Source organism: Corella eumyota, chromosome 1, assembly GCF_963082875.1.
Source record: "Corella eumyota chromosome 1, kaCorEumy4.1, whole genome shotgun sequence".
Classification (NCBI taxonomy): Eukaryota; Metazoa; Chordata; class Ascidiacea; order Phlebobranchia; family Corellidae; genus Corella; species Corella eumyota.
This window is the reverse complement of record NC_137490.1, coordinates 15,786,001-15,813,921: the sequence shown is the minus strand read 5'-3', so window position 1 is coordinate 15,813,921 and position 27,921 is coordinate 15,786,001. Positions and strand designations below refer to the sequence as shown.

At 31.2% G+C, this 27,921-nt stretch overlaps 1 protein-coding gene across 4 annotated transcripts; it reads left to right on the top strand.

Annotated features, from left to right (window-relative positions):
* Nucleotides 1-36: 36 nt before the first annotated feature.
* On the top strand, nt 37-27,921 carry LOC145763978 (histone-lysine N-methyltransferase 2C-like). 4 transcript variants are annotated; one of them, XM_082575534.1, is made up of 87 exons: nt 37-155; nt 274-450; nt 653-877; nt 1,043-1,155; nt 1,266-1,351; nt 1,451-1,579; nt 1,687-1,786; nt 1,900-2,038; nt 2,129-2,243; nt 2,576-2,653; nt 2,826-2,945; nt 3,079-3,312; nt 3,442-3,589; nt 3,698-3,861; nt 4,041-4,224; nt 4,370-4,502; nt 4,575-4,750; nt 4,887-5,014; nt 5,162-5,314; nt 5,518-5,651; nt 5,733-5,897; nt 6,057-6,258; nt 6,412-6,521; nt 6,671-6,792; nt 7,038-7,142; nt 7,259-7,402; nt 7,560-7,724; nt 7,819-7,923; nt 8,111-8,232; nt 8,365-8,468; nt 8,543-8,678; nt 8,877-8,997; nt 9,198-9,326; nt 9,440-9,606; nt 9,758-10,100; nt 10,262-10,461; nt 10,623-10,714; nt 10,860-10,978; nt 11,113-11,258; nt 11,419-11,750; nt 11,858-12,015; nt 12,099-12,617; nt 12,733-12,820; nt 12,912-13,135; nt 13,233-13,381; nt 13,487-13,654; nt 13,835-15,263; nt 15,430-15,622; nt 15,822-15,966; nt 16,143-16,272; nt 16,350-16,438; nt 16,651-16,824; nt 17,017-17,136; nt 17,381-17,570; nt 17,708-17,873; nt 18,044-18,253; nt 18,398-18,557; nt 18,654-18,737; nt 18,869-19,090; nt 19,205-19,316; nt 19,399-19,497; nt 19,594-19,772; nt 19,908-20,087; nt 20,605-20,703; nt 20,820-20,957; nt 21,034-21,219; nt 21,319-21,480; nt 21,630-21,805; nt 21,968-22,176; nt 22,381-22,442; nt 22,527-22,625; nt 22,709-22,747; nt 22,884-22,985; nt 23,071-23,142; nt 23,231-23,468; nt 23,551-23,696; nt 23,777-23,932; nt 24,099-24,260; nt 24,497-24,656; nt 24,827-24,972; nt 25,073-25,229; nt 25,311-25,447; nt 25,522-25,652; nt 26,404-26,575; nt 26,854-27,044; nt 27,268-27,376; nt 27,459-27,921. In XM_082575534.1, the coding sequence occupies exons 1-87, from the start codon at nt 73-75 to the stop codon at nt 27,549-27,551; spliced, it is 14,478 nt and encodes a 4,825-aa protein (XP_082431660.1). In that variant the 5' UTR covers nt 37-72; the 3' UTR covers nt 27,552-27,921. The 4 variants fall into 4 exon arrangements, with proteins under 4 accessions (XP_082431660.1, XP_082431662.1, XP_082431661.1 ...); XM_082575536.1 differs by having other exon boundaries at nt 50-155; nt 271-450; nt 9,842-10,100; XM_082575535.1 differs by having other exon boundaries at nt 50-155; nt 271-450; nt 22,712-22,747.

Sequence of the window (27,921 nt, the reverse complement as noted above, 5' to 3'; positions counted from 1 at the left end):
TTTTTTTATAAATTTGTTTAATTAAAATAGGTTTTACAAATAGAAAACTATGAAAATAATAAAAGTTACGTAATGTCTTTAAAAAAAGACGACAAAATTTTAACAGATTTAAAAACTATGGAGCCTACTCGTTCCAATAAGGAGAAAAAGAAAGTGTAAGTGGTTTTTATTGGTAATGTTAATCTAAATTGCGGACATTTTAAATACAATAAATAATTATATTTTAGTTGAGGGGGTAATTTTATATTTTAATGAAATATTTTAATTAAGTAGAACTAGAAGTCGAAGTAGAGTTCGACAACAGAAAGAGGACACAGAAATCGTAGATCCTGATTACAGTCCAGTTGAAGAAGTGGAGATTGGTAGCGAGGAGGTATCTTCCTCCTCGGCCTCGATTGTGGAGAAATTGTCATCAAATGAATCTACTCCAGTGCCAACTGTTTTGCCCTGGTATATATTTTTTGTTCAAAAATAATCTTTGTTTTGTATATAATCTTGCATTTTTTTTGTCCTGCGTTATTGTTAAATTAAATCTCCTTTTTTTAAAATTAGGGGCACCAACCCTTAAATTTAGGTTTGCATTTTTTTAACAATTGTTGCTAATTTTTAGACCAGGTTGGAAAAAAACATTTAAAAAATTTTTTCTTTCTAGTTCTGGGACAATATGTGCTCTCTGTTACTGCGGCGAAAAAAGTCTTTTGGGACAGGGTGATCTCACCCGCTATGACCCAACCCCTGGGTTTCACTCTTTCCGAAAACCAGGGTTAAAAACCAGAAACAGTAAGGACAGTTTTGCGGGGCAATCACCAGTAGCTGAGTATGGAGATCGATCGAGTAAATCACCAGTAAGAAGCAGAAGTCGAGAAACCAGACACAGGTATTTAAAATTAATTTATTTGGCAAAAAAGTAAACAAATATATAATATATATAGTTTATTTAAATTAAAAAATTTTGTTAAATTTTAATTATTTATAAATTATATATATACTTGTTTAAAATTTTTTAAAAAACAATTTATTTATTTATATTTTTTAATTGTAGCCGAGATTCCAACAGTCGACAATCAGATATACGAAATGTTGAGGTGGCCGAGGAATTAAGTATGTTGGGTTGTGCAGAAATTGCTGATCCACATCAAGTATTTGAATCGACAGGTAGTTGACCAAACATTTTTTTGTTTACAAATTCTAATATTTTTATTTAATGTAGCACAAAACCATATATTCAATAAAAAAAAATTATGACATTTAAAAATATATTACAGGTCATGTGACAGCTCATCACTGTTGTGCAGCTTGGTCAGAAGGGGTGACACAAAACGAATTATATCAACTATTGTCTGTGGACAAGGTAAGAAATTTGTAAAAGATATTTTAAAAACCCCTAACCTTTTATAAAATGATTAAAAAATAAAATTATTCCTGTTTAAAACTTTTTTTTTATGTTCAGGCTGTCCATAGCAGTATATCACAAAAGTGTAGTTACTGTAATCGTTATGGTGCCACAATTAAATGCAAGGCTTCAAGGTGTGACAAAATATATCATTACCCGTGTGCTGCGGGAAGTGGTTGTTTTCAAGTAAGTTTAAAAAAAAAACAGTTCAAGACTTATAAGTTTTAGTCTAGTCAAAACTCTATTTGCATACTTTATTGTTATGCCTGATCTAAAATGAATATTTCTTTTAGGACATAAAGTCAATGTTGTTGCTATGTTCTGATCACTTAGAGCAAGCTCCCTCAATTGCTGAACCAGATGAACTTAACTGCGCTGTTTGTGATGATATGGGTATGCAGATATAGCCTTAAAATAATAAAATAATAAAGATATTTTATTTAAATTTTGCCTGTAGGATTGATAACAAACAGCTCTGTTATTACTTAAGTAATTTTACATTTTAGGCGAGATATCAAATTTTTTGTTTTGCACATCTTGTGGTCATCACTATCACGGAAATTGTCTTCAGTTGTTTGTGGAAGTCAATCCAGTTGTAAGAGCTGGCTGGCAGTGTCCGGATTGCAAAATTTGTCAAACTTGCAGGTTCAATATGAATTTTTTTTTTCTTCGGCCTAGTTACAGAACAAGATATTAATTTTGACCGTGATTTAATATCCTTTTTTTTAATTTTAGACAACCTGGTGATGATAATAAAATGTTGGTTTGCGATTGTTGTGATAAAGGTTATCATACTTATTGCTTACAACCTGCCATGTCTTTTATACCTAAGAATGGATGGTCGTGCCAGGTAAAACTAAAATTTTTTGACTGTTTTTTATATTTATTTATCCTCGATGTGAAGAGATCGATTTTACTGACTTAAAAATAAAGTAACATCTGTTACTCTGATGCAGTCTCAAATGGTCTTTGGCAGTTCAAGATATTATAGAATATAATTTTTTTGATAATTAAGCTGGTGACGTATTGGCTCAGCAGGAGTTTATGCCATTTATAGCGCTTCACTTAAGGGCGATACAGCATGAGACCAGTGTGGTTCAAACACAAGACTTCATGTAGTGAAGCCCTGTTATATTATGTTAGTAATGCAAATTTAAAATAACACGCTTTAATTTTTTGCAGAATTGTAGAAGGTGTGCAGACTGTGGGTCTAAAAAACCTGCAACAAATCCTGAGGCTCAAGGAGATAGCAGTTACCAGGTAGCATTTTGCTTTATGTTTATATTACTATTGAACTAAAACCTTATGATTAAACTCTTACTAAAAACTATGTTGGTTGTTTTTAAATTTTGACAACTCAAATTAGATAATTCTAATTGCTATATAACAGAAAGAAACTTTGAGATTTTTTTTAATTTTTTTTACACAACAGATTTGTGATGATTGTTATGAGCAAAGAAATCAGGGTTCAAGTTGTCCAGTGTGTGATAAAGCTTACAATGGAAACATAAATCATGAGGATATGATGAGATGTAACGAGTGCAAGAAATGGGTAAAAAAAAATTAATAGATCTAACTGTATTTAGGCTGTTAAAAGTAACTAATTCATTTTTTTATAAGTTTAAAATAAAATAAATAAAAAATATTAAAAATTAAGCTTTGATCATTTTAATGTCAACCTTCAGGTTCATGAAGAATGTGAAGATGTGATTGACATGAGTACTTATTATGACATGGGGACCGACTATTTTTGTCCACACTGTCGAAATGAGATTGAGGAGGTGGAACCTGAAAGTGACAATCCAGCAGATGTCGACTTTCAACCAGTTGATGAAGGATCGATGGAATTTGGACCTGTGGGGGCAGGGGATGAAGAACCAGAGAGCAGTAAAGAAGAGAAGAGCATCGTGAAGGAAGAGGTAAACTAAATTTCTTTATATGGTTATAAATATTTGTAAATAACATAATTTCTTTGTAAAAATATGACTACATCTAAAATAATTTTTTTGGATAAATGTAACAAGACTTTATTTACTGTATTTTTTAAGGAAAAGATGTTAGAAGTAGTTGATAAAAAGGAAATAGAAGAAGTGGTTGACAAAGTTGAACCATCTAAACCAGTTGTTGTACCAGCTAAAAGAAATGTTGAATCAACAAGTAGTATTGAATCTCATAACTCTTCTTCAGCCATGAAAGGTAAACCGGTTATAAAATTTTAACTTATGTATTAGATTTATTACTTTTTTGCTATTTTTTTAAAGTTTTTTTTTACTTAGTTATTATAATTTTAATTATAATATTCAGGCAGTAGCACTGACCCAATGCTGTACTCCAATGAAAGTCAAATTGCTGTAAAGCAGAGAATCGCAAGTGATGAATCAACAATCAGACATACAGCAATGGATAACAGAAAACCTTCAATTGATAGTCATCTCATGGAAGGTGTATTTGAAGATTCTAATACTCAGGTACATAGTTTAATTCATTTAATATTTCTGTACACTAACCCAAATCAAATAGGCTTATGGTATTGTTTATTACTGTTATAAAACTTCTTATTTAAAAATTAAAAATTTTTTGTTCTCATTAAATTAAAATTATTTAAGAGTTAACAAACCCTAATAAAATATTTTTAATTTTTTTGCAGGATCCACTTGGTTTATTTAGCGGTGATGCATTTCAGCCGATTGTAAGCATTCCGATGTTCGACGAAAGTTTAAGCAAGGAAAGTGTCGAATGGTTGCGCAGAAAGCCGCGTCGGTTATCAGCTCTGTCTGATTCAAGATCACCTACAAAACCTATTGAAGTCTCACCCCGAGAATCTATGGAAAGTGAGGAGTTAATTTTTTTGTTCTTATATTACAAAAATAGTTTTTTTTCGAGGTTAATGGACATTTTTGGGGGTAAATTATTATATAAAAAGTTATAAAATTTAATTAAACCTTCATTTTGTAACTAATTATTATTTTATTTTAGTGACATCACCATTGAGAAGTCCTAGCCAAGGATTGGGGAAACCAGGACCAATATTTGGAAAAGGAAAACCTTTTGGAGCAAGAAAGAAACCTGGCTCAGCAAAGAGGGGAAAAGGTTGCTCTAGAGGCAAAGGGTATGGAAGTCAAACGAAAAATTAAATAAAAAAATGTATTTGCTAGTTTCAAAGTATTTTTGTAAACTTTAGCCGTGGAGGTAGAAGGCCACGTCCGAGCAGTGGAGCTTACATCCCTCCAAGTAATGTTAATCTCAACACAAATGTGCCAAGTCCCGGCTCCACTGTTGTCACCAGCAACCAACTCGGTGCCAACTTACCCGGAACTTTAAGAAGGAGGTCCAGAAGTAGATTGAGGACCAATGCAGGTAAAAAAATATTTTAAAACATTTTTGTGGGGTTTTGCTACATTTTTATATGGAAATGTTGGTATATTTATGCCAAATGAGAACACAATATAAAATAGTTATGTTTTATACTAATAATTTTCTCAAAATATTTTAGGTGAAGTGGTGCTGGGAGCTTTAACAGGAATGGAACACACTCATGATACAGTGGATGAAGAATATGGGGATTCGATGCACAACACTGTGGTGCTGTGTTCTGCTGATGATGACTTTACCCTTAATCAGGTATAACCTTTTTAAATTAAACTACAATAGGTAGTAACCAAAAAAAGTAGCTTGATATGTTTGCATTGCACTAATAAACCTATTTCTTATTATGTTTTTTCAATTCGAATTGTTAGGAAAAATATTTGTAACTTAATTTTTTTTTAGGATATGTGTGTGGTTTGTGGAAGTTTTGGCAAAGGTGCAGAAGGAAGATTAGTGGCTTGCTCCCAATGTGGACAGTGTTACCACCCCTATTGTGTCAATCTTAAACTCACCAAGGTTGTGTTAAGAAAGGGATGGAGATGTCTTGACTGCACTGTAAGTTGATAAAAACTTTATATACCTTTTTTGGAAACAATTTTTGTGAAAATAGAAGCTCATGTTATATAATAAAAATTGTCTACTTTTCTTTGTGCTGGATGTAAAAACATAATTTTAAAATATTTTTTACATTACCCAACAAAATTTAATTTAAATTCAATTTTCTGCAAAGTGTTATAATAATTTACCTTGAAAAACAGGTTTGTGAGGAATGTGGAGCACCTGATGATCCGGCTCACTTGTTATTATGTGATGATTGTGATGTGAGTTATCATACCTACTGTCTTAAACCTCCACTACTGCACGTACCCAAAGGAGGTTGGAAGTGTAAATGGTAAGTTATCATCATATTTCTGGGTCGAAAACTTTTTTTTTGTTAAATTGTAAGTTTAGTCATAATTTTTACTGTTTCAAGGTGTGTCAGATGTACTCACTGTGGCTCCACATCACCAGGAGTAAACTCGGACTGGGCAGAAAATTACACATCATGTGGTCCATGTGCTTCATTATCACATTGTCCTTTATGTAGGAAAGGGTACAGGGATGAAGAAATTATGATGCAGTGTGGACATTGTGAAAGGTATTTAAGAATTAATTTTTGATCTTGTCGAAGTTAAGAAAGCGTATATAATTGTATATATAATTAAAAAAATAAAAACTTACAAATTATTTAGTTTGACCATTGTAATTAATTGTTTTTATATAACCATTTATTTTAAGCAAACTTAATTTTTTTTAGGTGGCTTCATTCAAGTTGTGAGTACTTGTATGTTGAAATGGATATAGAGAAAGTATTAGAAAAGGGATACAATTGTGCTCTGTGTCGACCAAAAGGGACTCTACCTCCTCACCTTGACCTAAACCCTCCACAAGCATATGAAGGTGACCCTTCAAGTGGAATTTATTTGGGAAGAACAAGATCGGATGTTGATGCTGTAAAGGTAAAAGTGAAAAAAATTTAAAACTGATTAAAATATTTTAAATTTATGAAAACTAAGTTATAAAATAACTTGTTAAGAAGTATTTTTAAATGTAACACATCTATTTTGTAAATTCCAAAGCAAAAAACTTATTTTATGATTAATATATCATAGGAGTATCACAAAGACGGAGTTGCCCTTACAACTGCAGGCTTGCAGCATATTCAACAACTCATGCAAAATGCAATGGCTCTTCATAAGAAAAAACCTGGCATTCAAAAAAGGTAAAACAAGAATAAATTTGAGTTAATGATACAATTTTATGCTTATTTTTAGGAATATATTTTGGTTTGTTACAGTAGAACTTCTGGCACATATTTTATTTAGCATCTATATTTAATAAACCATTGAAATTTTTTTTTAAAACTAACAGGAAATCGCACTTGAACAAGCATGGTGGCAAGCCATTGGCCAGTCCAGAAAGTAAAGTTAAACTTCCATCTATGAGTGCTTTGTTGGATAAACCTCCTGATTTATTAGCTGATCATCAAAAAAGTAAGTTGATATATTTTATACACTATCATTCTCTGTAAATAATAATATTTTACTTAAAATTTTCAAATTTGCAAGAATAGCTAATAAAAATACTTTTTAATTTATAGACATTTTAAATATTTAGCATCTTGTAAAAGGACTCTTTATTCATACTTTAAATGTTAGGTGTTTTATTCTTAAATGTCATAAAGACATGTATGTTACAGCTTTTTGTTTAATATTAAAAAAAACTATATTGTTTAAAGGTGATATAATCTGTCCTGGTGGCAAAGATCCTTTAGCAGTGACTGGTTTGGCTCAACTACTTAAACCTAACCTAGAAGATGGGGAACTACCTTCTCAAGTTTCAAGTAATACAATTTCAAGTATATGCTTTCATAGCCTAAATATTTTAATAAAACTCTATATTAAAAATTTTCTGCCATCATTTAAGGCTTGAACTTAAAATTAAACATCTGATTACTAGGTATCGAAACCACAGAAGGTGGTGATGGATTTGAAGGTGAGCAATCTAACATAGAGCTGGGTTTCTCCAATGATGTGACCAAGCAAGCTCTTATGGGAGTTCAACAAGGTGGTGTTAAGAGAAGGAGAAAACCTTACAGGCCAGGTATTTGTTATTTTTTTTTAATAATTAAATTTATGTAAATTTACTTTTTTAGATTTTTTTTTTAAATTATTTAAAGTAAACTTACATTGTTGTTAATTATCTGGAGAATTTTTGTCAATTTTTTTTTCTTTTGATTTTTTTAAATTAACACTTTTAGGGATTGGTGGGTTTAATGTTCGCCAGCGTGGAGGTCGTACAGGGTTTATGGGAACTCGAGGTCGTAGGGGTCGATTTGGGAGTTCACTGGCCTCTTCTTCAACTATTGCAAAAGCATTTGACCCTAACATGATGAAAACTGAGGATGTAAAGCAAATGACTGGAGGTAAATTTTTATAAAAATCTTTTGATTTGGAATATATATTGGTTTACTTTAATTTTATAAATATATTATAAAATAAATATTCTAATTTTAACAGGTAGTGCAGCTGGATTTACACAAGGTAACGTTGGTGGATTGGCATTAAATTCAGCTCAAGGTCAATCAGGCATGACCGATTTAAACTCTTCTGATAAATCTGAAGGTTAAAAACAAATTTTCATTATTTAAAAAAAAAATTTTTAATTCTACAACTTTGCATATATAACAAAATTCATCCAAATTAAATTGGTAGTTTACTATAGGCTTATATTTTGGCCACATATTATTGTAATAAGTATTATTGTAATAAGTATTAAGTATAATATGACTTACATTTTAATATGTTGTAGGTCAAACCAGTGTGCTAGTTTCACCTTTAAAGTTAAAGATTTCAACTCATGCTTCGACTGGGGTTAAACCAAAGAAGAAAAAAAGATTTAGATTACTCGACCAATTTCCTCCCTACATACAAGTAAGAAAAATTATATTTTAATTACAATAAAATAACTTTTAAAAGTGTTGATGACATTTTATAATTCTTGGCAACATTAGTTTATGTTTTTTTTTCGGTTAGTGTGTTTGTTAATAACTTTTGTTTTTATAGGAGGGTTTCTTTGGAACGAGTGTTCTTGTTCATGCGCGAACAACCAAAAAGTCGGCCATTGAAGGTTTTGAGGAAACAGCAGATAAGGAAAACAAGGAAATAAAGTAATGACTAATTTTTGTTTTAAACATAACTAACAAAAGACTTAACATATTCAAAATACAACTTTTATGAATAGGACGGACAAACCAGCTTCATTGTCTGCCTCCCAAATAATATTACCCGAGAGAGTGAGATTAAGATTGGAAGCCCAGATTGCACAGAAAGCTAACGAAGCTAGAAAGAAAGCTGAACTTAAACAAGAAAGACTTCATGTAAGTTTTTTTTTTTTGTTAAACAATTAGGCTTTATATGTTATGAAATTTAAGCATATTTGGGCATGATTGTGTTTATGGAAGAACCTTGTAAAAAATTGGGACAAAAACATTGAATATAAATTTTGTAAATTGTATAAGATTTCGACCTTTAATCTAAAACTTGCTAAAATAACAAACAGCTAATTATCTTTTTAGGCTCGTAGGTTACCATCAGGAGATGATGATCCCTTGGATAAAGAAAGTGAACAAGATTTACTTGGGGCCTTACCAGCTGAACTACTTGGCATACTTTCTGGTGGACTAAAGCAAGGACAAGGTTGGTGTTTTGTGTTAAGTTTTTTCTATTTGTATAATTAAATAGCTTTTATATCATATGATCTTAAAAAAAGCTGTTTTATTTTGCTATGAAAGGACTATATGAATTTAAAACACTTTTTCATAAAATAATTGGAGACAGGTAGTGTTAGCTTTGGTTGTAAAATATCACAATCTAACAATTGTTTTTTTTTACTAAAGGTGGACATGGTTCTCACAGTATATTAAGTCCCAGTGCATTAGAAACACTAGTTACAGACGGACTTGCAAATATTGATGATGATTTGTTCTCTGAAGTACTTAACACACATGATGCTACAACAAGTAACGGTAAATATTTTTTTTTTTGTTGATTCAAAATTAAGTAACACTAAAAAATGATTTGTGGTTTTAAACAACTTTACTTAAAAAATTAATTTTAAAGCAATGTGACTTTATTTTAGATGATCATGCTCTTCTAAGTGACATAACAAGTTTAAGTGAACAATCAAAACATCCTTCCACTAATGACTCACTCAATGTTAGTTCCATTGATGTTACAAGTTCAACTGCATATGAACTCGATCAAACAAACGCAATATTGGATCAAATGACAGCAGAGGAAAACAATGTTAGTCTTTGTTTTTAAAAATAATATGTATAAACATTTTTTAATTAAATTTTAGTAAATAAACCAGTTTGTAAATTAATTTAATTTCAAATTTATTTTTTAAATGTATTTTTAAATTGTGGGTAATAAATTAATTTTTACTAATCTTTAGTCGCAACAAAATATGATGATTAACAACCAACCAATTAAAACTGAAAATGTACAACAAACTCAAATTCAACAACAACAATTTCAGGGTCAACTACAACAACAACAAATGCAACAACAGCAACAACACTCAGAATTTTCACAACAGCAACAAATAAGAATCTTTGAAGGTACAGAACAAACTTCATCGCCAGGTCAGATTCCTATAAATCCACAACAACAACAGCAACAAGTTCTACAACAACAGCAACAAGGAAAGATGCTGCAACAACAACAAAGTTTTATTGATCCAATCAATCAAGGAAATTTACCATCTAATAATAATATGAGTGGAATAATTGGACAAGGTAAAACATTTTAACAAAACTACATATCAAATATAAAACCCTTTTATTTATTAGCTATAAAAAATAATTGGTTTAAATGCTTAGCCTTTCTAAAAAAAACGAAAAGTAGAAAGCCTTATGCAGTTAAAACCTATCGACTTTATGTTAAAATTTTCATTTAGTTCAAGACCCTTTGCTTTCTACACACCACCACCAAGATTTACTCATGCGCCAACAATCCATGCCTGAGATGCAACAAACCAGGATGATGAACCAACCGAGAGTGATGACACCTGGTGGTAATAATATTTTTGGCCCGAGTGTTCAACAACCTATGTTGAACAGATCTGCGAGTGTTAGTGGAGGTTCTCAACCACCATCGGTAGGCAAAAATTTAATATATTTTTAAATATATAAGTAAAATTGTTAACCAGTTGCACTAATTAAACCAAATACGTAAATTTTTCAATCATGTTTTACCTGACATCTTCTTATGGTATTACTTTATTATTATTATTAAACATTTGTTTCTGTATTACATAGATGACCCACTCTCCAGTTATGATGAATGTGATGGAAAATCAAGCAGTTAAAGGGCAGCAACCAACTGTTAATGTCTTGCCAGATTTTTCAAGGTAGCAGTTTTAAAAAAAAGCAACAACTAGCCCTTTTCTTGTCACTACTTAACATTTCATAATTTTTTGAACTGTAGGTTATATATTTAATACAAGATTAATAATCATTGACATTTCATAATTTCTATTTTTCCATATTTTGTAGTGATAAGAACTTGTTTGAGCCAGCTGCTCCTCCTTGGCCCTTGGGAACAGATCTGGAAGGTGATTGTCTTACGGTTAATCAAAGAAATATATTAAAATGGGAAAAAGATGAACCACTAGGTAAATCATTCTAAAATGTATTTTGTCAATATTTTGTATACAACCAATAACTTAACCTAATCTAAAAGTAATACCCATTTTCAATGTTTATCTAATATTTGTATAAGTCTAATTTTAAATGTATTTCTTTTAAGGTGATCTTGCCACTATATCTCCGGTGTTGTATGCCAACATGAAGCATGGTTACCTTAAGAAAGACTTTCCAGATTGGCAGAATAGAGCTAAACAAGTAGCTAAGTTGTGGAGAAAAGCAACTTCTGAAGAAAGAGCTCCTTTCTTGGTAAATTTTTTTTAACTAATAAATGCTTTTTACATTTAATTTAGTTACTATATATAGGTTATCTATAACCCAACCTAATTGTTTTTTCAAAATTCTTGTGATTTTTATGTCACCAAGTGTAAGGAAAACTTTTTTGACCTAATTTTTTTTCCTTCTTTAGCAAAAAGCTCGTGATAATCGTGCCTATCTAAAATCAACTCGTCGTGACATCGACTTGGAACCATCACCAAATGAGTTACCAGATCACGATACAATTCCTATGTCCAACTCTCCTAACATTCAACAAAAACAACCAATTCTGTCGGCGAGTGATGTTGACAGTCAACTAATGGCCTCTTCACAAGTAAATATGTCTCTGCCACAGCAACAACAACAACAGCAGCAACAAATGCAGTTTCAACAACAACAACAACATAACATGCAAATGATGAGAAATTCTACACAGAGTCCTGGCGCCAATTTAAATTTTGCCAAGCCAAGACCATTGTCAAGGTTGGTGTATTTTTTTATTTAACTATTGTGTTTCATCACAAAGAAGATTCTTTTTATTTATTTATTTTACTGTGCAGTAATTGACTAATGAATATATTGTTTTGTAGGGAACACACCCCAAAACCAGTTTCTCCTGGTGCAGCAAATATCTCGATAAATCGAAGTAAATCTCCATTTGCCTCAGCTCCGACTAGCCCCATGTCTGGTGTAAGACCAAGAAGTCAATGGGGTGATATTCAACAACAGCCAATAAATCAAATTCAAAGTAATTTGTTGTGTAAAGCTGAAAAACATTTAAATTTTTTATAGAAGACAATGATGTACATTATGTTTTTATTTATTTTTTAGCTCAAAATATTCCAAGACAACAACAGCAGCAACAGATGATGATGGGAATGCAACCATGGCAACAAAATCAACCTTCCGGGGTTCGAATTCCTAAGATGGAGGCCATGGAATCGGGGATGAGTCATGCTGTAAGATTTCCTCAATCTTACCCCCAAAATGTGAACTCCCCTGGTAAAGCCCCACTTCAGAGAAGAGGATCAATGCTCGATGTCTCCGGAGTAGGAGGGGATCAATTCGGTAGGGTAAATCCTCCACGGCCAGGAATGCCTCCTCAACTTCTACCGCAAGCTCAAAGTCCAGGATACTGTGCTCCATCTCCACATTCTCTTACTCCTGTGAGCTCGCAGATGCGGTCCCAGACTCCAGTGCAAGTGATGCAACCCACCACTCCACAACCCATCATAAGAAACCAGTATTTTAACCAAGGTGAAACTGGTGAAAGTTTCCATGGTATGCATGGTTTACAAGCTGGTCAGATGGTTCCCCAACTACCTGGACCACAACTCATATCTAAAACCGGTAAGTTTTGTAGGTTACTAACTTTGTACTGTTGTTCAGCAAATTTAAGCTTAATTTTAAATATCAATTATTTTGTTTTTTATTTTTAATCACTTTATTTGTTTTCTGTTTGAAGGAGGAATAAAGATTGAACCCCAGGATAAAATGTTTGTTTGTCAGCCGCAAATCCGAGAAATTCTTCGTCATAAAACTGACAAACGAAGGTAAGAGAAAGTATAACTTAATTTAAAAGTTTAAAGTTTACTTATTAGAAAGAAGCTTATACTTATATACCATAATTTTTGTGTACTGTAGATACAAACTTCATGACCAACAGCCAGGTGTTGCAGTTGGTTCCTGGCCCGCTCAAGTGGTTCCTTCTCCAAATAATGTCACACGTCCCCCTCCACCATACCCTTCTCAGTCGCCAATTCTGCAATCACCAACCTCTGGGTCATTTGGGTACTCACCCAGGGAAAGATTTGCTAATCAGGGTCCAGGAAGCATGGCTGGAATGAGAATGCAAGGATTTAGACCGGGTGAGTTTTTTGTATTCTAAAATAGTTTTTGTATTACTTCATTAATATTTTCTTTTTGTTCAAAACTTAAGTTTTTAACAATATTTTTTTATTGCAGAACTTGCAACTTCACCCACATTTAACCCCTCCCTACCCTCTCCAGTGCAAAGTCAACCATTTTTCGGAGTTGAAAGGTTCCCAGGGGGTCACCCATTAAGGATGACCACTCCATCCTCTTCTGCTGTAGTCAGTGGAGTTTCTACTTCAGTAAGTCATATTTAGCTTTAAATATTATCATAATTGTTATGTGTGCCTAATATACAATACCGGTTATATATAAAAAAACAATTTAAATACTTTTTTATTTTTTAGGCCTCCACAGTAGTTGGGGCAGGATACATCGAACTTAAACATTCCAAACAACCAGACCCTGCTGTAAGAAGAGAACAAATCATAAGAGCTGGCAATCTTAATCTTAACCAACGATCAGGTTCAACTTCTACTGAACCTCAACCTAAAACTTCTGCACAAGCAACAGTGGTAAGTAAAATCTTATTTTTATACCTTTATATTTTTTTAATGTTTTACAAATGAAAATGAAAAAATTTGGCTATAGTTTAACATGTGACCTTGCTTATGTTTATTTACAGTCAAATGTTGTTGATGCATTGTATAACATTTTGTATTGCAACAATACTAACTTATCTTTATTTACAACAGGATATTAAAGTAACAAATCCTGTAACTGCTGGCATTTCAACTGCTGCCACTACAACAAGACCTAATTTAATAACAACAAAAATTGAACCTGCTTCTACAATGGAGTCGCAATTAGGAGCACAAACCCCGATGCAAACCCCCTCAGTCAATATTCAACCAATTTTAAAGCTTGTTAAATCAGAGCCAATTGATGCAAATGTAACAAATCAAACCAAGTTTGATGTGCCTGCGAGTAGTCTAGATGTTGTAAAAGAAAAGGAAACGTCAACCAGTATTGCCGAAAATAAAGAAAGGATAGAAGATAATGTTACAATATCACAACCTGAGCCAACGGCAGCTGTTGTTTCTATTAATAATGATGTCGATCTAAAAGCAACAGTAGTTGCTAAAACTAGTAAATCTGTATCTGAAAGCAATGTCATTATAACAACTACATCTTTAACTCAAAAAAATTTTGAAAAAACTGAACCGATTACAGAAAAGGTTGTTGATAAACCACTACTTAAAGATGATGAAAAAATGAAAAATGTAAGTGTGTTGCCAAGTTTACAAAAAAAGGAACCTGTTCAAGAAATATTAACATCTTCAGTACAAGAAATTAAAAGCCTCAAAACTACAGCAAAGCAGGAGCCAAAAAAATCAGATGAAAAAACTTCTCCTGATCCGGAAATAAAATCTGGTGTTGAACCTAAGCCTTCTGTTAAGGAAAATGTAAATAAAGTTTTCCAAGATCAATTATCACCCTTTGCAAATGTTACAGTTGCTAGTGAAAAACAAACAGTAGATACAGATACAAATAAAAAAGTTCATTCAGGTGCTTCTGTTGTACAATCTGACCAAGCAGCAGTGGAAAAACTTCTTCCAGATCAAAATCTTTCTAAAACCAAAGTGAAAGTTAGTAATGTAAATTTAAAAACTGAAAAGGAGAAATCTAGTCCTGATACAACAACTGCGCCAGTAAAAATAGTGGACACACATGATGATAAAAGCAAAACTGCAATAGAAGAAGCAAACAAGGTTCAAAATATTGTACATACTGAAACAACACAATCAAAATCACAATCAGTTGATAATCAAACTGTAACGAGTGCGGTTACATTGCCAGTTACAAACATAACAACAACAACTCCTGCAGTTATAAACCAACCTATTGCATCAGTTGCAAGTGCTACCATTACTGGTGTCCCTAACCTAGCCAAAACATTAACAACTGCAGTAGAAAGTCAACCTTCTCAAATCATTATAACTGCAGCAAGCACAATGTCTATTACACCAACAGTAGTCAGTAATGCAAATGCACAAATCATAAGTGATATAAGTACAAGCAATATTTCTACAAGCAATGTGATTGCCAGCAACATGGGATCTGATATATCGTTACCCAACATTGCACAGCCACAATTGCCCCCTGAACTGACTAATTTGCCAGGTAAGCAAAAAATTTGTAAATTTTTTTCTAGTTATATAATAATTATAAGAAATTTTTTTGTATGCTTTTTCTTAATTTTTTTTGTTTTTAACTAAGTAGTTTAAAAATTATTTTATTTAAAAATCTGTAAAGCCTTTTCATCAATATTCTAAAATTATTTTTTTAGATGAAGTCACTCCTTTAACCTCTAAGATTATTCCTCCTGTGCATCCTCAATTTCCAGTGCCTCCTTCTGCGCAACCTATAGCAAATGTTACTCCCCCTGTTGTGAAGAAGGAAAGGCCGCTTCTTATAAACGAGCAACCTCTTTTGATTCAAGATTTATTGGATGAGGAGAAGAGAGAACAAGAAAGAGTCCGGTAAATGTTGTTCCTAAATATTTTGTCAAAACAAGTTTTTAACATGTGACTTATATGATAATTATTTTTGTAAATTTAAGATTATTTTTTATTGTAGGTAATAAAATAAAAATAAATTGACTCAAACAAAAAGATTTAAACTATGTGGATAAATTTTAAAATATTGTTTGAAAAGCAATAAATTTGTTTATTTAATCAGGCAAGAAAAGCTGACCCAGGCAATGCTTCAGCAACAACAACAAAGTATATATACAGGTATGGAGGCTGACAAACAATTTAATCCTGATGTTGGAATAGATAGAATCATGCAAGCTAAGATTAAAATACTTTCTGGCATTAACCAGGTTGGTAAAGGCTATAAAATAAATTTTAAATAATGATATAAAATTTACAAAATCATTATTTAAATGTATTTTTTTATACATAAAAAGAAAATTGTAAAAGTGCCTTAATAAAAGCATTTGTTTAGTAATTAAAATTAGCTATCCAACCCAATACTTAAATGTTCCCCTTTTTTTAGGTGATAAATAGTAGTACCAGTAACCAAACAGTTGAAGTCCAACAAACACCAACTCAGTTTGTATCCCACCATGTTAGTTCCAATCCCCACTGGACTCAAATGCCTGCTAGTGGCCAACCTGTTGGCCAAGGTAATTTTTTTTTACTGCGAAAATTGCTAAATTATGAAGTATTTTTATCAAAAAGTTTTGTTGTTCAACATTTTTAGATCAACTTGGAACTCAACCATTTTTAAATGAGGAACAGAGAAAATTGAGACACGAAGAATGGTTGTTTCAGCATCAAGGTTTACTGCAGGTTGGTGTTTTAATAAAAAAACTAAACTATTAATTAAACAATTCAGGTAAGAATAAACCTTAGAATTAACAAATGTTTTTTAAAACTGTGTGATATTTATTAAAAAAATTATTAACTCTATTTTGCTGTTATCTGTAGGTCTTTTAATAAAAAATAAAATTATTTCGAAGCACATTTTTTCACAAATTTAAATATTCATTCTTTTTAAACAGATGCAGGTTAAAACACTTGAACAAACAGCAAAGCAGCATAAATCGACCAAACAAGCTCTTACTAAAAAGCAAAAACAAAGTAGAAAGAGTGGTGAGGAATTCACTTCAGTCGACGTTCAAAATCTGCAAGCTATCAACCAACAGCAAAATGAAATACTACAAAAACTGGATGAGGTTAATAATAACTCTTTTTTTATCTAACAAGTTTTGCATACACTATTAATATTTCTAATATTCTTGTTTAAAAAATATTATATATAGTTTTTTTATTTTATGAAAGCGTATATTATATAAAGTTTTTCTGAAACACCTAAATAAGTAGAAAAATATATATACATAAAAACACCTTATTTTTTTATTTTTAAGGCTCGAAAAGAACAACTTCATCACTCTGAGTTAGTCCAGGAATATGAGAACAACAAACATGTATCTTCATTCACTGGAGGACAGCAAATTAATCACTCAATGTCTGCTACACCCATGCAGGTATGTTTAAATATAGAACATATATGTATTTAAGTGTTATTCTTAGCAGAACATGGATGTATAAAAGTATAAGATTATTTGTTTTATTTAATACCAAAGTGCATTTATTTGTATTGTTAAATTATAGTAAATTTTCGCAGAAGTTTATTTTAAATTAGTTTTTTGTGTGAAACTTTTTATTTATGTGCATATATTTTTCAATCTTGTCAATATATTATTTTAATTCTATCATGTTATTAAAAAGCCACATCCAATGCATATGAACCAACAACAGCAGCAACATATCACAATAATGAGGCAACAATCAGCTCCATGTGAGCAAATAATGTCACCCAACCTTCAATCTCAACCCATGACTATTACAAGTCAACCAGGTGGTGCAAACAAGCAAATTACTCCACAGAATACAACAATGTCATCACCACAAGCATCTGGTAACTGTTAACTAAATTAAGTTTAAAACTAAAGTCTAGTTAAAAGTGTCATTTTTGCTTAATAATATTTTTTTGGAATAAAATTATTTGAAGTTCAGATTTTTTTAAATTTTAAATTTTTACGAATAATTTTTTAGGTATGACAACAATTCAACCAACATTCACATCCCCAGGAATTAGTTCAACTATCTCACCTAAACCCAACGTGGTTATGTCAGGTCCTATTCCTATGACCCCACAGCAACAACAGCAGCAACAGCAAGAGGCAATTTTCTCACATTTACAGAAAATACCTGGCATAAGGTAAGAGGTATTGATATTTAGAGGTAATAAAATATCTGTACTAGTAATTCTGTTTAAATTAAATTAGTGAATATATTTAAAATCTGCCCTTTTTAAGCCTTTTATTTATGTTTTTGTTAGTGTATATACTATATAATTTAAATACTTAAAGAATTTTTTTTTACTCATAGACAAATGAATCCAGCTCAAATCCAAAAACTTGTCATGCAACAGCAACAACAACCTGGTATTATTTCCATCACCCAACCCAACATCAATCAACCCACTTCTGCCACCGCTCCTGTTATGGGAGCTTTCCCCATGGGTTTACAACAGCAACAGCATGGGGCAATAATCAAACAGGGGCCCAACCCACAGATGATGGGACATTTTGATAACAGGTTAGATTAATTATAATAATCATGCTTAATTTTTAAAATTATCTGAAAAATGTGTTATTTTATTTGACAAACTTCAAAAAATTAGATTATTTTAGGCTAAAACTGTTTAAAACTTCAATTAATTGTAATTTTTTTGAATTTAAGGCATCCTGGTCAGTTAATGCAACCTCAGATGTCGCCTGACAACAGATTTCAAGGTATACCGCCAGGTATGATAAGACAACCTGGTAACTTTCCCCAATACATGATTGACCGACAACATCACATGACCATGCAACAGCAACAGCAGATAACACAACAAGAGGTTTTTACGATTTTTTCTTCTACGTTTAATTTTGTAAATATTCTGAAAGTTAGAATCTTTATTTGTTTTTTTTTAAATGTATTATAACCAACTTAGGAAAAGCCAAAGAAAAAGAGAAAAAAGAAAAAGAAAACTTCCACTTCAGAAAATCCTCTCATTCCACAAGTTGTTATGTCTCATGTAAGTTGTAAAAATTTCATTTGTGATAAATTTATACCGTAACAAAAATAAATATGGTGCATTTATTCTATTTTTAAAATGGTAAATTTAAAAGTTACTCAACATGGTATTTATTGTATGGTGTTATGCAGGGTGGTCAACCAGGTATGATGGTGACCACACCACAAGGTTTTATGCACCAGCACAGACAACTTATGCACCAGCAACACCATATTATGAACCAACCCAACATGACTGGTCCAAGAATGAACCATCCTACTTCTATGATGTACAATGCAACAACCATGTCAACTACTATGGTAGGCACCAGCTCAATTGGTGGAAATATGGTGTCAACACCATCCTATTTTACAGTAAGTTAATTTTTTGGTAATTTTTAAGAAAATTAAAAAGTTTTCAATTTTGTAAAATTAATTTTAAAGTTAAAAAAATTTAATTTTTTTAAATTTAATTTTTTTATTAACCAGGGACCCCGTCCACTCATGCAACCAACTAATATGCAAATAGCAACCAGACCAACCATGTTTACATCACCAACTCATGATATTAGTAACATGCCTGCTACTGGAATGTCGCCAAGTAGGTTTTGTTTAAATTTTACAACAAAATATTTGTTAAAATAAAGTTTTTATTTTTAAAAAAAATGTTTTCAACTTTACAGCAAAAGGAAAGTTCCCCAACATGGTTCCACAACAAACTCCAGGTGGTTTGATGGTTGCTGGCACACCAGTTCCTGTACAATCTATTAAGAAAGAAATTAGTAAGTTTTTCAATGTTAACATTTTTTTTATGTTGTTTTATTATTGTTAGAAAATTTTTTAATTTTTTTTTTATTTAAATATTATTTTTGGTTTAGAACAATCACCCACTACTGCCCATATTACCCACCAGCACAACCCTGCAGTACCCCAGACCTCTACTCCACCAAGTATTGGAAATTTAACCGAAGCAGAGATGGAGATTATTAAGCAAACTGACCCCGATGTAAAATCCCCAACCACCGAGGAAATTGCAAGACTACAATCAAATGAAAGGGTAAATGTTGGTATATTTTTGTTTCAAAAATTTTCAGATTTTAAGCCAGGTCCAGCGGTTAATAAATAAAATATTTTACCAAATTCTTATTTTAAAAATGATGTTGACATTTTTAACAAAAAATTTTTGTATTAGTCAATGGCCCTGATCAATGACACGATCGATGGAGTCCTCAGGGATGCAGTGGATTATGAGAAGAAGGTGCAAATGGCTCATGGAAGTGGGATCACCATCACTCCTCCTCAATGGATGCGGGAAGCGAAAAAATATTCTCCAAAATCCCAAACTATGCAAATGGGTTTGATGTCACCCAAGGTTTGTTTAGAAATTATATTTTTTTTCTGTTTTTTTTTTTTTTTTTATTCATTTTTTTTAATTTTAATTTTTTTTTTTTTTAATTTTTTTTTATAATTTTTTTTTAATCAGGATTTTGTTTTATAATTTTTTCGTAAAGTTTTTATTTAACATTTAATTTGTGACTAAAGGCCTGTTCACACGACAAGGTAACGTTGCGTTGCGCTGCGTTGCGTTACGTAACTTTTCGGATTCTAGGGATTAACAAATACAAAATATCTACTAAAAGTATACCGCTTACGAAATCTTACGTAAATTTCGCTTCGGCTACAAAACTTTACGAAATCTTACGTAACTTACGCAAACTTTCGTACGTGTGAACGGCTCTGTACATTTTAAATGGTTGCAAAATCTTACACTACGTTACGTTGCGTTGTGTACGCCGTGTGAACGGGCCTTTATGCAAAAAAATTCAATAATAATCAATTTTTATTTACATTTTACAAACCTTTAACCTTTACATTTATTTTCTATTTAGAGTCCCCATTATGGATTTGGACCTGGAATGAACCCAGATATGAAATTTGGTCCAAGTAATCAGGAATTACTGAGACATATGCTTAGGCATGGCAATGCTGTAAGTTATTTAATTTTTTTAACTATTTAAATCATGCATTTACGAAGTGATTTTTTTCAAAACAATTTTTTTTTAATTTATAATTTTTTGATTTTAATATAATTTTTAAATTTTAGCAAAATTTTCCTGGAGCAGGAGGAATGAACATTCATGGGATGACCCCTTATGGGGGTTTGGATAAAGAAGGGATTCACATGTCTCCGGAACAACTTAAAAAACAAATGGAGTTGATGGGAAGTCCTTATCAGTATAAGGTTTGTTAAATTGAATTTATTTTTATATTTTGTTCTCGAAAAAAAATGGATGATTTTTTAATTTTTTTTAATCCAGGAGGAGGATCTAACTGGAGGCAAGAAGAAACGCTCAAGAAAAACCTCCAAAGATCCAACCAAGAAGAAGAGAAGAAAAAACAAGGATAAGGAGGATGGGAGGGATGTTGCTCCAGGAGGGCTAGGGTTTCCAGATAACAATGTTGGAGTTGGGATGAATCTAAAACAACCCAACCAATGGAAACCGGTATAATTTTTGGATTTTATATTTTAATGTAAAAGAACTCGTAAAAAAGTAGACTTTAGTTTACACGAAAATTAAATTTATTTATTTACTCACGTTTAGCTTGCCCTACTACCACTAGTAGAGCCAGATATAAAGGTGAACTACAACATGTGTATGCCAAAAGGGACAGGGCTCACAATATCTAAATCCTTGTTAGAGGGGACAATTGGAAACTCAACATACAGAGGCCTACCTGATTATTACGATCTTATCCAATCTAAGGTAAAATGTTTTAAATTTGTATAAAAAAACTTGATTCTAAACAACTTTTTGCAATTTGTAACAAGTTTTTTCAAATATGATTTTGGGTTATTAAGTTTTTTTTTAAAGGAGCGAAATTGAAAAATTTAATTTTTTTTTTAATATTTCAGGACCCGTTGAGTTACCTTGACCCACCGACACCCCCCAACTCTCTTCCACCATCTCCTAAAAACATCATGGAAGATAAAGATCAGTTTGAGATGAGGCAGGTTAAGGTTCCGGATTCACTTCCCACTCCTCCTCATCATGGTCCGGAGGGTTTGGAGGACAACATGCCTGCTATAAGGTGAATTATTATTAATTTGCGCCAAACAATGTTTTTTAGAACATGTTTTTTTAAAATAAATAAATTCATTATTTTAATTTAGTTTGTTTCTACTTGGGAGCTAAATCTTTTTTTTACACTAACTAAAAAAATCTATCCTTTTTAAACAATTTTTTTCCCTAGACCATTTAATGAAAATGACATCCCTCCCTCCTCCCCGGAGGTGGATGCTGAAGAACAGGAGCAGAAAAGATTAAGTTTTGACAACCTCCCTTTAATGAGAGTAGCAAACATTAAAGATGACAATGTTGTTGCAAAAATGACAAATGCGATGGAAATTTACAGACATCCTCTCTCGCCTTCCTTGGCTGTTATCCATACTCCATTAAGAGGTTTGTGTAACAAAAATATTTAAAGTCAAGTGTTTGAAACTAGTATTGTTAGAGCCATATAAATCCTTTTTCTTTTTTATAAAAGTATTTAAATTTTATGTAAATTTAGTAATTTTTAACTGTATTTTCTATTTTAAATTTATTTATTTTAGACTTCTGTTATTTTTTTAAAAATTTCTTTTAAAAATTTTATGTTGAATTTAGATCCCACAGATAATGGAGATAATGTTTCGGTGACGGTTGCATTTAAATCTGCAAGTTCAAAGGTAATTTGAAGATGTAAAAATTAATTTTTATTATTTATCAATGTAATAATAAATTTGGTAATATGCATTTCTTTTTTTTGCCAGGGAATAAGAAAATATTTAACTCAGCTATCAAGAACTCTTGATACATCGATTATTAGTTTTAAGATGGAGGATTCAACTAAAGATGAGGCAAAGGTCAAGGTGAGTAATTGTACAGAAAATATGTTTTTATTTTTTTATAATTTTATTTTGTTATTTTTGTAAACATTATTATTTTTATGTAGAAGGAGATTGAAGCGAATGAAAAACAAGCAAAAGCAGAGGTAAGAAGAAAAAAACATAATTACTAATTTTGCCATATTGATTTGTTCTAACTTTCTATTGTTAAAATAATGTTTGTCACATTTTCTTTGGTTAAAATCGATTACTTACTTTATGAAATTTTGTTTGTATTTTTAGCAAATGCTGGATAATTATGATGGCTTGTTACATCACCAAAGAAGATGTTTTTATTGTTTTAAAATTGTTGAAGGAAATGGTGTCAGAAAACCTATCCTTGATGTAAGTATTAACTAAAATTAAATATTGTATAAAATTAGATCTTTGACACAAAAATTTAAAAATAGAATTTTGAATTATTTTAAAGGAGGATTCATTGGAGGAAGATACATTATTCTGCAACAAACAATGTTACTTTAATAACGAGTTTGACAAAAAGGTGAAACAATTTATTAATTTTTGTAAATATAAATTCTATAAATAATCAAGTGTTAAATAATTTAAAAATTGTCTTTCGTTTTAAACAGGGCTCAAGCTCACTCCCGGTGTCCAAAAAGAAATGGAAAGCTTCGCAATATTATCAACGCCACACATGCAAGATCAACTTATCATCACTTATTGAAGCTAACCCTGAACCTGATCACATGTCGACCCGGGCACAAAGGTTGATGACCCCTGGGTTTGACCTGGGTGAGGATATAACCTTGAGGTCATCGGAGGTCAAGGGTCGGGGAAGGGGAAGAAGAAGAGGCTCAATGCTACCAGGTAAGAAAAAAATCAATGGATTTGGGTTTCAAATAAAATTAAAAATTTTTAAATTTTTCACAATTTAATTTTTTCTTACAAGGAGATGAAAGTAGATTAACAGCAAAGAGATTTAAGGGGGTAAAGTGGAAGAGGTGGACAATCACCATGACTGTGGTGAAAAACCAACATCCAAGAGCTCTTCCAGATGTTGATGTCCTACTCTCTAAATATGGATCTGCTCTAAAAGTATTTTTTTATATTTCGTTACCAGATCTTTTTAAAGATTATATTTTTTAAAATTGACATAAAAATTGTTTTTTTTTCAGCCATCATCGGACTTGGTGGACACTCGAGTTTGTGTTTTATGTTCTATGAGCGGGGATGGTGACACAAGTGGTGTCGCTCGATTGTTAAACCTCGACGTAGATCAGTGGGTTCATCTCAACTGTGCGTTGTGGTCTGCTGAAGTTTATGAAACTCAGGTTTTATTTTATTCTTAGATTTCCTAAAAAAAATTAAAAACAAAAATCTTGATAAATTGGGCACAGAATTTTGCTTGGATCAAGATTTTATATAAATTACAATTTTTTTATTGTTTAAAATTAAAAAAAAATTAAAAGTCTTAAAAATATTATCTTTGTTATTCAGGGTGGGGCATTGATTAATGTAGACCTAGCAGTAAGTCATAGCACTTCAGCTATGTGTGAATTCTGTCAGAAGAAAGGGGCAACCTTACATTGTAACAGATCACGATGCCCTAACCTTTATCATTGTGCTTGTGCACTGGAATGTGGCTGCCATTTTTTTAAGGTTTGTATTTAATTTTAAAAAATCAAGTTTTTGATTTTGCATATTTATGTCATAATTTGTTTTTTACGATTTTTAAAGTTGTTAAAAAAATGAAATATTTTGGTTAAATAAAATTAAAAAAAAAACTTTTTTAATCATATCTTATACGAAATTAAATATATCAACTTTAGTATACAATGCCCAAGGCCTTATCATCATGCCTCATTTACCCAATACTAAATATTAATATTTTCTAGGACAAGACAATCTTATGTCCTAGTCATGTAGCAAACCAACCTGGTATGGTACAACATGGTGACCAACTGAGAAGTTTGGCTGTGTTCCGTAAAGTTTATGTTCAACGACAAGAAACCAAACAGATTGCTAGTATTATGCAACAAGGAGAACTAACCCAAGGTAAACTAAAAAGTTTATTTTTACAGATTGTTGTGTGCAAAAATACAAAAATTTAATTTAAATGTGTTAAAAAAATAATATTCTTGCATTTGATTCTGTGGGTATGCTTCTATATTGTTTAATTTACTGTATGCCTATTTTTTAAAAGTTTCCATTAATATATATTATAGGGGAGAAGAATTACATCTTGAGAGTGGGGGCTTTGATGTTTTACGCAGTGGGTCAACTAGCGACCCACCAGATGGCAATGTTCCACAGCAAAACAGCAATCTACCCGGTTGGTTATAAAGCTACAAGGATCTACTGGAGCAGTAATGTAAGTAAACTAATTGTTTATCATTATTTGGTCATGTAATTTATACTAACTAGACAACTTTGTTTAACTAGAGGGATTTACCTTTAAAATTTCATTATAGAACACACGCAAGCGCTGCAAGTTTACTTGCACTATTACAGAGAAGGACAATAAGCCTTGGTTCACAACCAAGTATCAGACAGTTGCTTCAAGACCAAAAACCGACAAGTTAACTTCATTTGGTGATTTGGTAGAACTAGCTGGCAACAATGTTAATGGTAAGATTTTTTCTATTATTGTAAATTGATTTTAAAATTTTAAATTATTTTGTTTTTCTGTAATCACTTTGTTTTATACAGGTCAGTGGTTTGATTTATTGCAACAGCTTTCCAACTTAAGATCCCAACAGAAAATGTTAAAGCTATTTCCATCTTATATTAATGGGGAAAATGTTTTTGGCCTTACCTCACCAGTTGTATGTAGAATCCTAGAATCTGTAAGTTACACTTTCATATTTAATTTAATTTTTTTTCTTAGATATTTAAAATTTTTCTTAATTAAAATTTTTAGCTCCCCAACATAGAGTTGTGTGCAAATTACAAATCCCGGTATGGAAGATGTCCGTTGTTGGAACTTCCTCTTGCAATTAATCCAACCGGAAGTGCTCGATCTGAACCTCACATCAAACAATATCGCAAAAAGTAAGGAATAGTATAAATAACTAAAAATAAAGTTTTTTTGAATAAAACACTGCTAATGATATTATAATTTAACCAATTTTTACACCATATAAAGTATTGCGTATTTGAATTTAAGAGTTGATTTGGTTGAAGTTTTGGAAATGCGAATTGTAAAGACCATAGAACATAAATACAATAAAGTAAATTAGTTTTAAATAGGCATATAGAATAGATTATTCTGAATTAGTTAGTAGTAATATTTTTGCGTTTTTATAAGGTCTAAGTGTAAATATAAATAGTCGGCAACATAGTATTATTTTAAGTTGTGAGTTAGAGTTTGATTTAGCAGATTAACAAAAGAAGTTTTCTTAATTAAAAGTTTCAGAGCACCATCGTTAGGCATATCAGCATACCACATGTTTCTCAGTGACAAAAGGACAAAAATTTACAGAAATTTGACCGAATTAGTTCAGGATTTTGTCTTGAAACAAAACATTGGGGGAAGGCAGGTGTACAACTTTGTTCTTGTAGTTGTTAGCAATCCTTTTTTTGTTAGATATTTTTAGTTGTAGATATACTTTAGTTTATTTTTTATTTTTTTAAAGTTATCAGTATTTTCATCATTTAAATACCATAATTCCCAGATAGGTAAAATGATAAATACTTAATTTTTAGTTTTTTAAATACTTTTTTAACCATTCAATGAATTTTTGTAACTTGTCTTTAGTTGATTTTAATTTTTATAACTTATCGTGTTTAATTACATTTTTAGACCCCACACTCTTATCAGCAACTTAATCAGCGAATATTATGAGTCCACCGGATACGGGGATGCTTCTTCCTCCTTGTATGGGAAGCATTTTGTTCACTCGAAGTCCTCCCAGTATAGAAGGATGAAGCAGGAGTGGAGGAACAATGTTTATCTTGCTCGATCCAGGATCCAGGTTTGTATATTCTCAAATTTAAAGAAAATTTTAAATTTTTTTCAACCAATTTAAGTGTGATATTTAAAAAGATTTTAATTCAAATTCTTCTTTAAGAAATATTTCTTTTTTTTAAGATAGCTACTTTTTTATTTTTGTTGTTTTGTTATCATTAATTAATACTTGTGGTTTTGCCTAATTTTCTATTTTTCTATTTATTTCTGTATTTACTAAAGTAATTAAATTATTTAAAACTAGTGTTAGGAATATCGTATAATAAAATAATTTTTTGTTTTCAGGGTCTCGGATTATTTGCATCAAAAGATATTGAACCAGGAACAATGGTGATCGAGTACATCGGAGAAATAATAAGATCCGAGATCGCAGAGAAGAGAGAGAAGCAATATGAAGCAGCAAACAGAGGTGTTTACATGTTCCGACTTGATTCGGATTATATTGTGGATGCTACAGTTACTGGGGGACCAGCAAGGTAGATGTGGTTTTGTTTATACCAAAGTCAAGTGATAAAAAATTAAATTTTAATCAGATCCTTAATAAAATTGAATTAAAATTTAAAGATTTTTTTTATAAATAATCACTTTTTGTGTAAAAAATGTTAGTTAAATAAAGGAAAATAAGTGTGGCCATTTTTTTTATGAATATGAAGTTTTTAAATTTTTTTTGTTAATGTTTTCACACATTTAATATTTAAGATACATCAATCACTCTTGCAACCCAAACTGTGTAGCCGAAGTTGTAAATTTTGAGAAAGAAAAGAAGATAATGATTATTTCCAACAGACACATTCTAAGTGGAGAAGAGGTAACTGTCCAAAAAAAGGATTTTTACTTGTTTTTTTTGTAAAATTTTGATTAATTTTGTTAAAATATTTTATTGTTTTTAGTTGAATTATGATTACAAGTTTGATTTTGAAGACGAGGGAAATAAAATTCCTTGTCTTTGTGGCGCAATCAACTGTCGAAAGTGGATGAATTAAATGTTAACATTTGTCCAAAATTTTAGAAAGTTTTTAAAGATAAATTTCTTTCGTATTTACATATGATTTAAAAAGTGCCTAAAAGATATGACGTCACAAAAAGAGTAGGTGACATTTTAATTAGGGCAGAACATGTACTTTTGTTACCAATTTGTAAATAAACAGAAATCGTATTTTGGTCTTGTAAAAATGTGAATACTTGTTAATAATTTTGTGTTTACAATGAATTTTAACAGCACTGCCAATGTAAAGATGTTTTAGGTGAACGATACTAAATGCTAATAATATATTTGTGTTTTGCGAATTATTTCAAAATAAGAATCCATGTTTTTTGTACATAGATCATTTACTTCAATAAATATCACACAAG

What these genes read in the sequence shown, in the direction of transcription:
- LOC145763978 (XM_082575533.1), top strand. Translation starts at nt 73, where the DNA reads ATGTCTTTAAAAAAAGACGACAAAATTTTAACAGATTTAAAAACTATG. An exon ending in CATAAAACTGACAAACGAAG is followed by an intron (nt 12,821 to 12,911) that starts GTAAGAGAAAGT and finishes TGTGTACTGTAG; the next exon opens with ATACAAACTTCATGACCAAC. An exon ending in AAAAACAAGCAAAAGCAGAG is followed by an intron (nt 22,748 to 22,883) that starts GTAAGAAGAAAA and finishes TTGTATTTTTAG; the next exon opens with CAAATGCTGGATAATTATGA.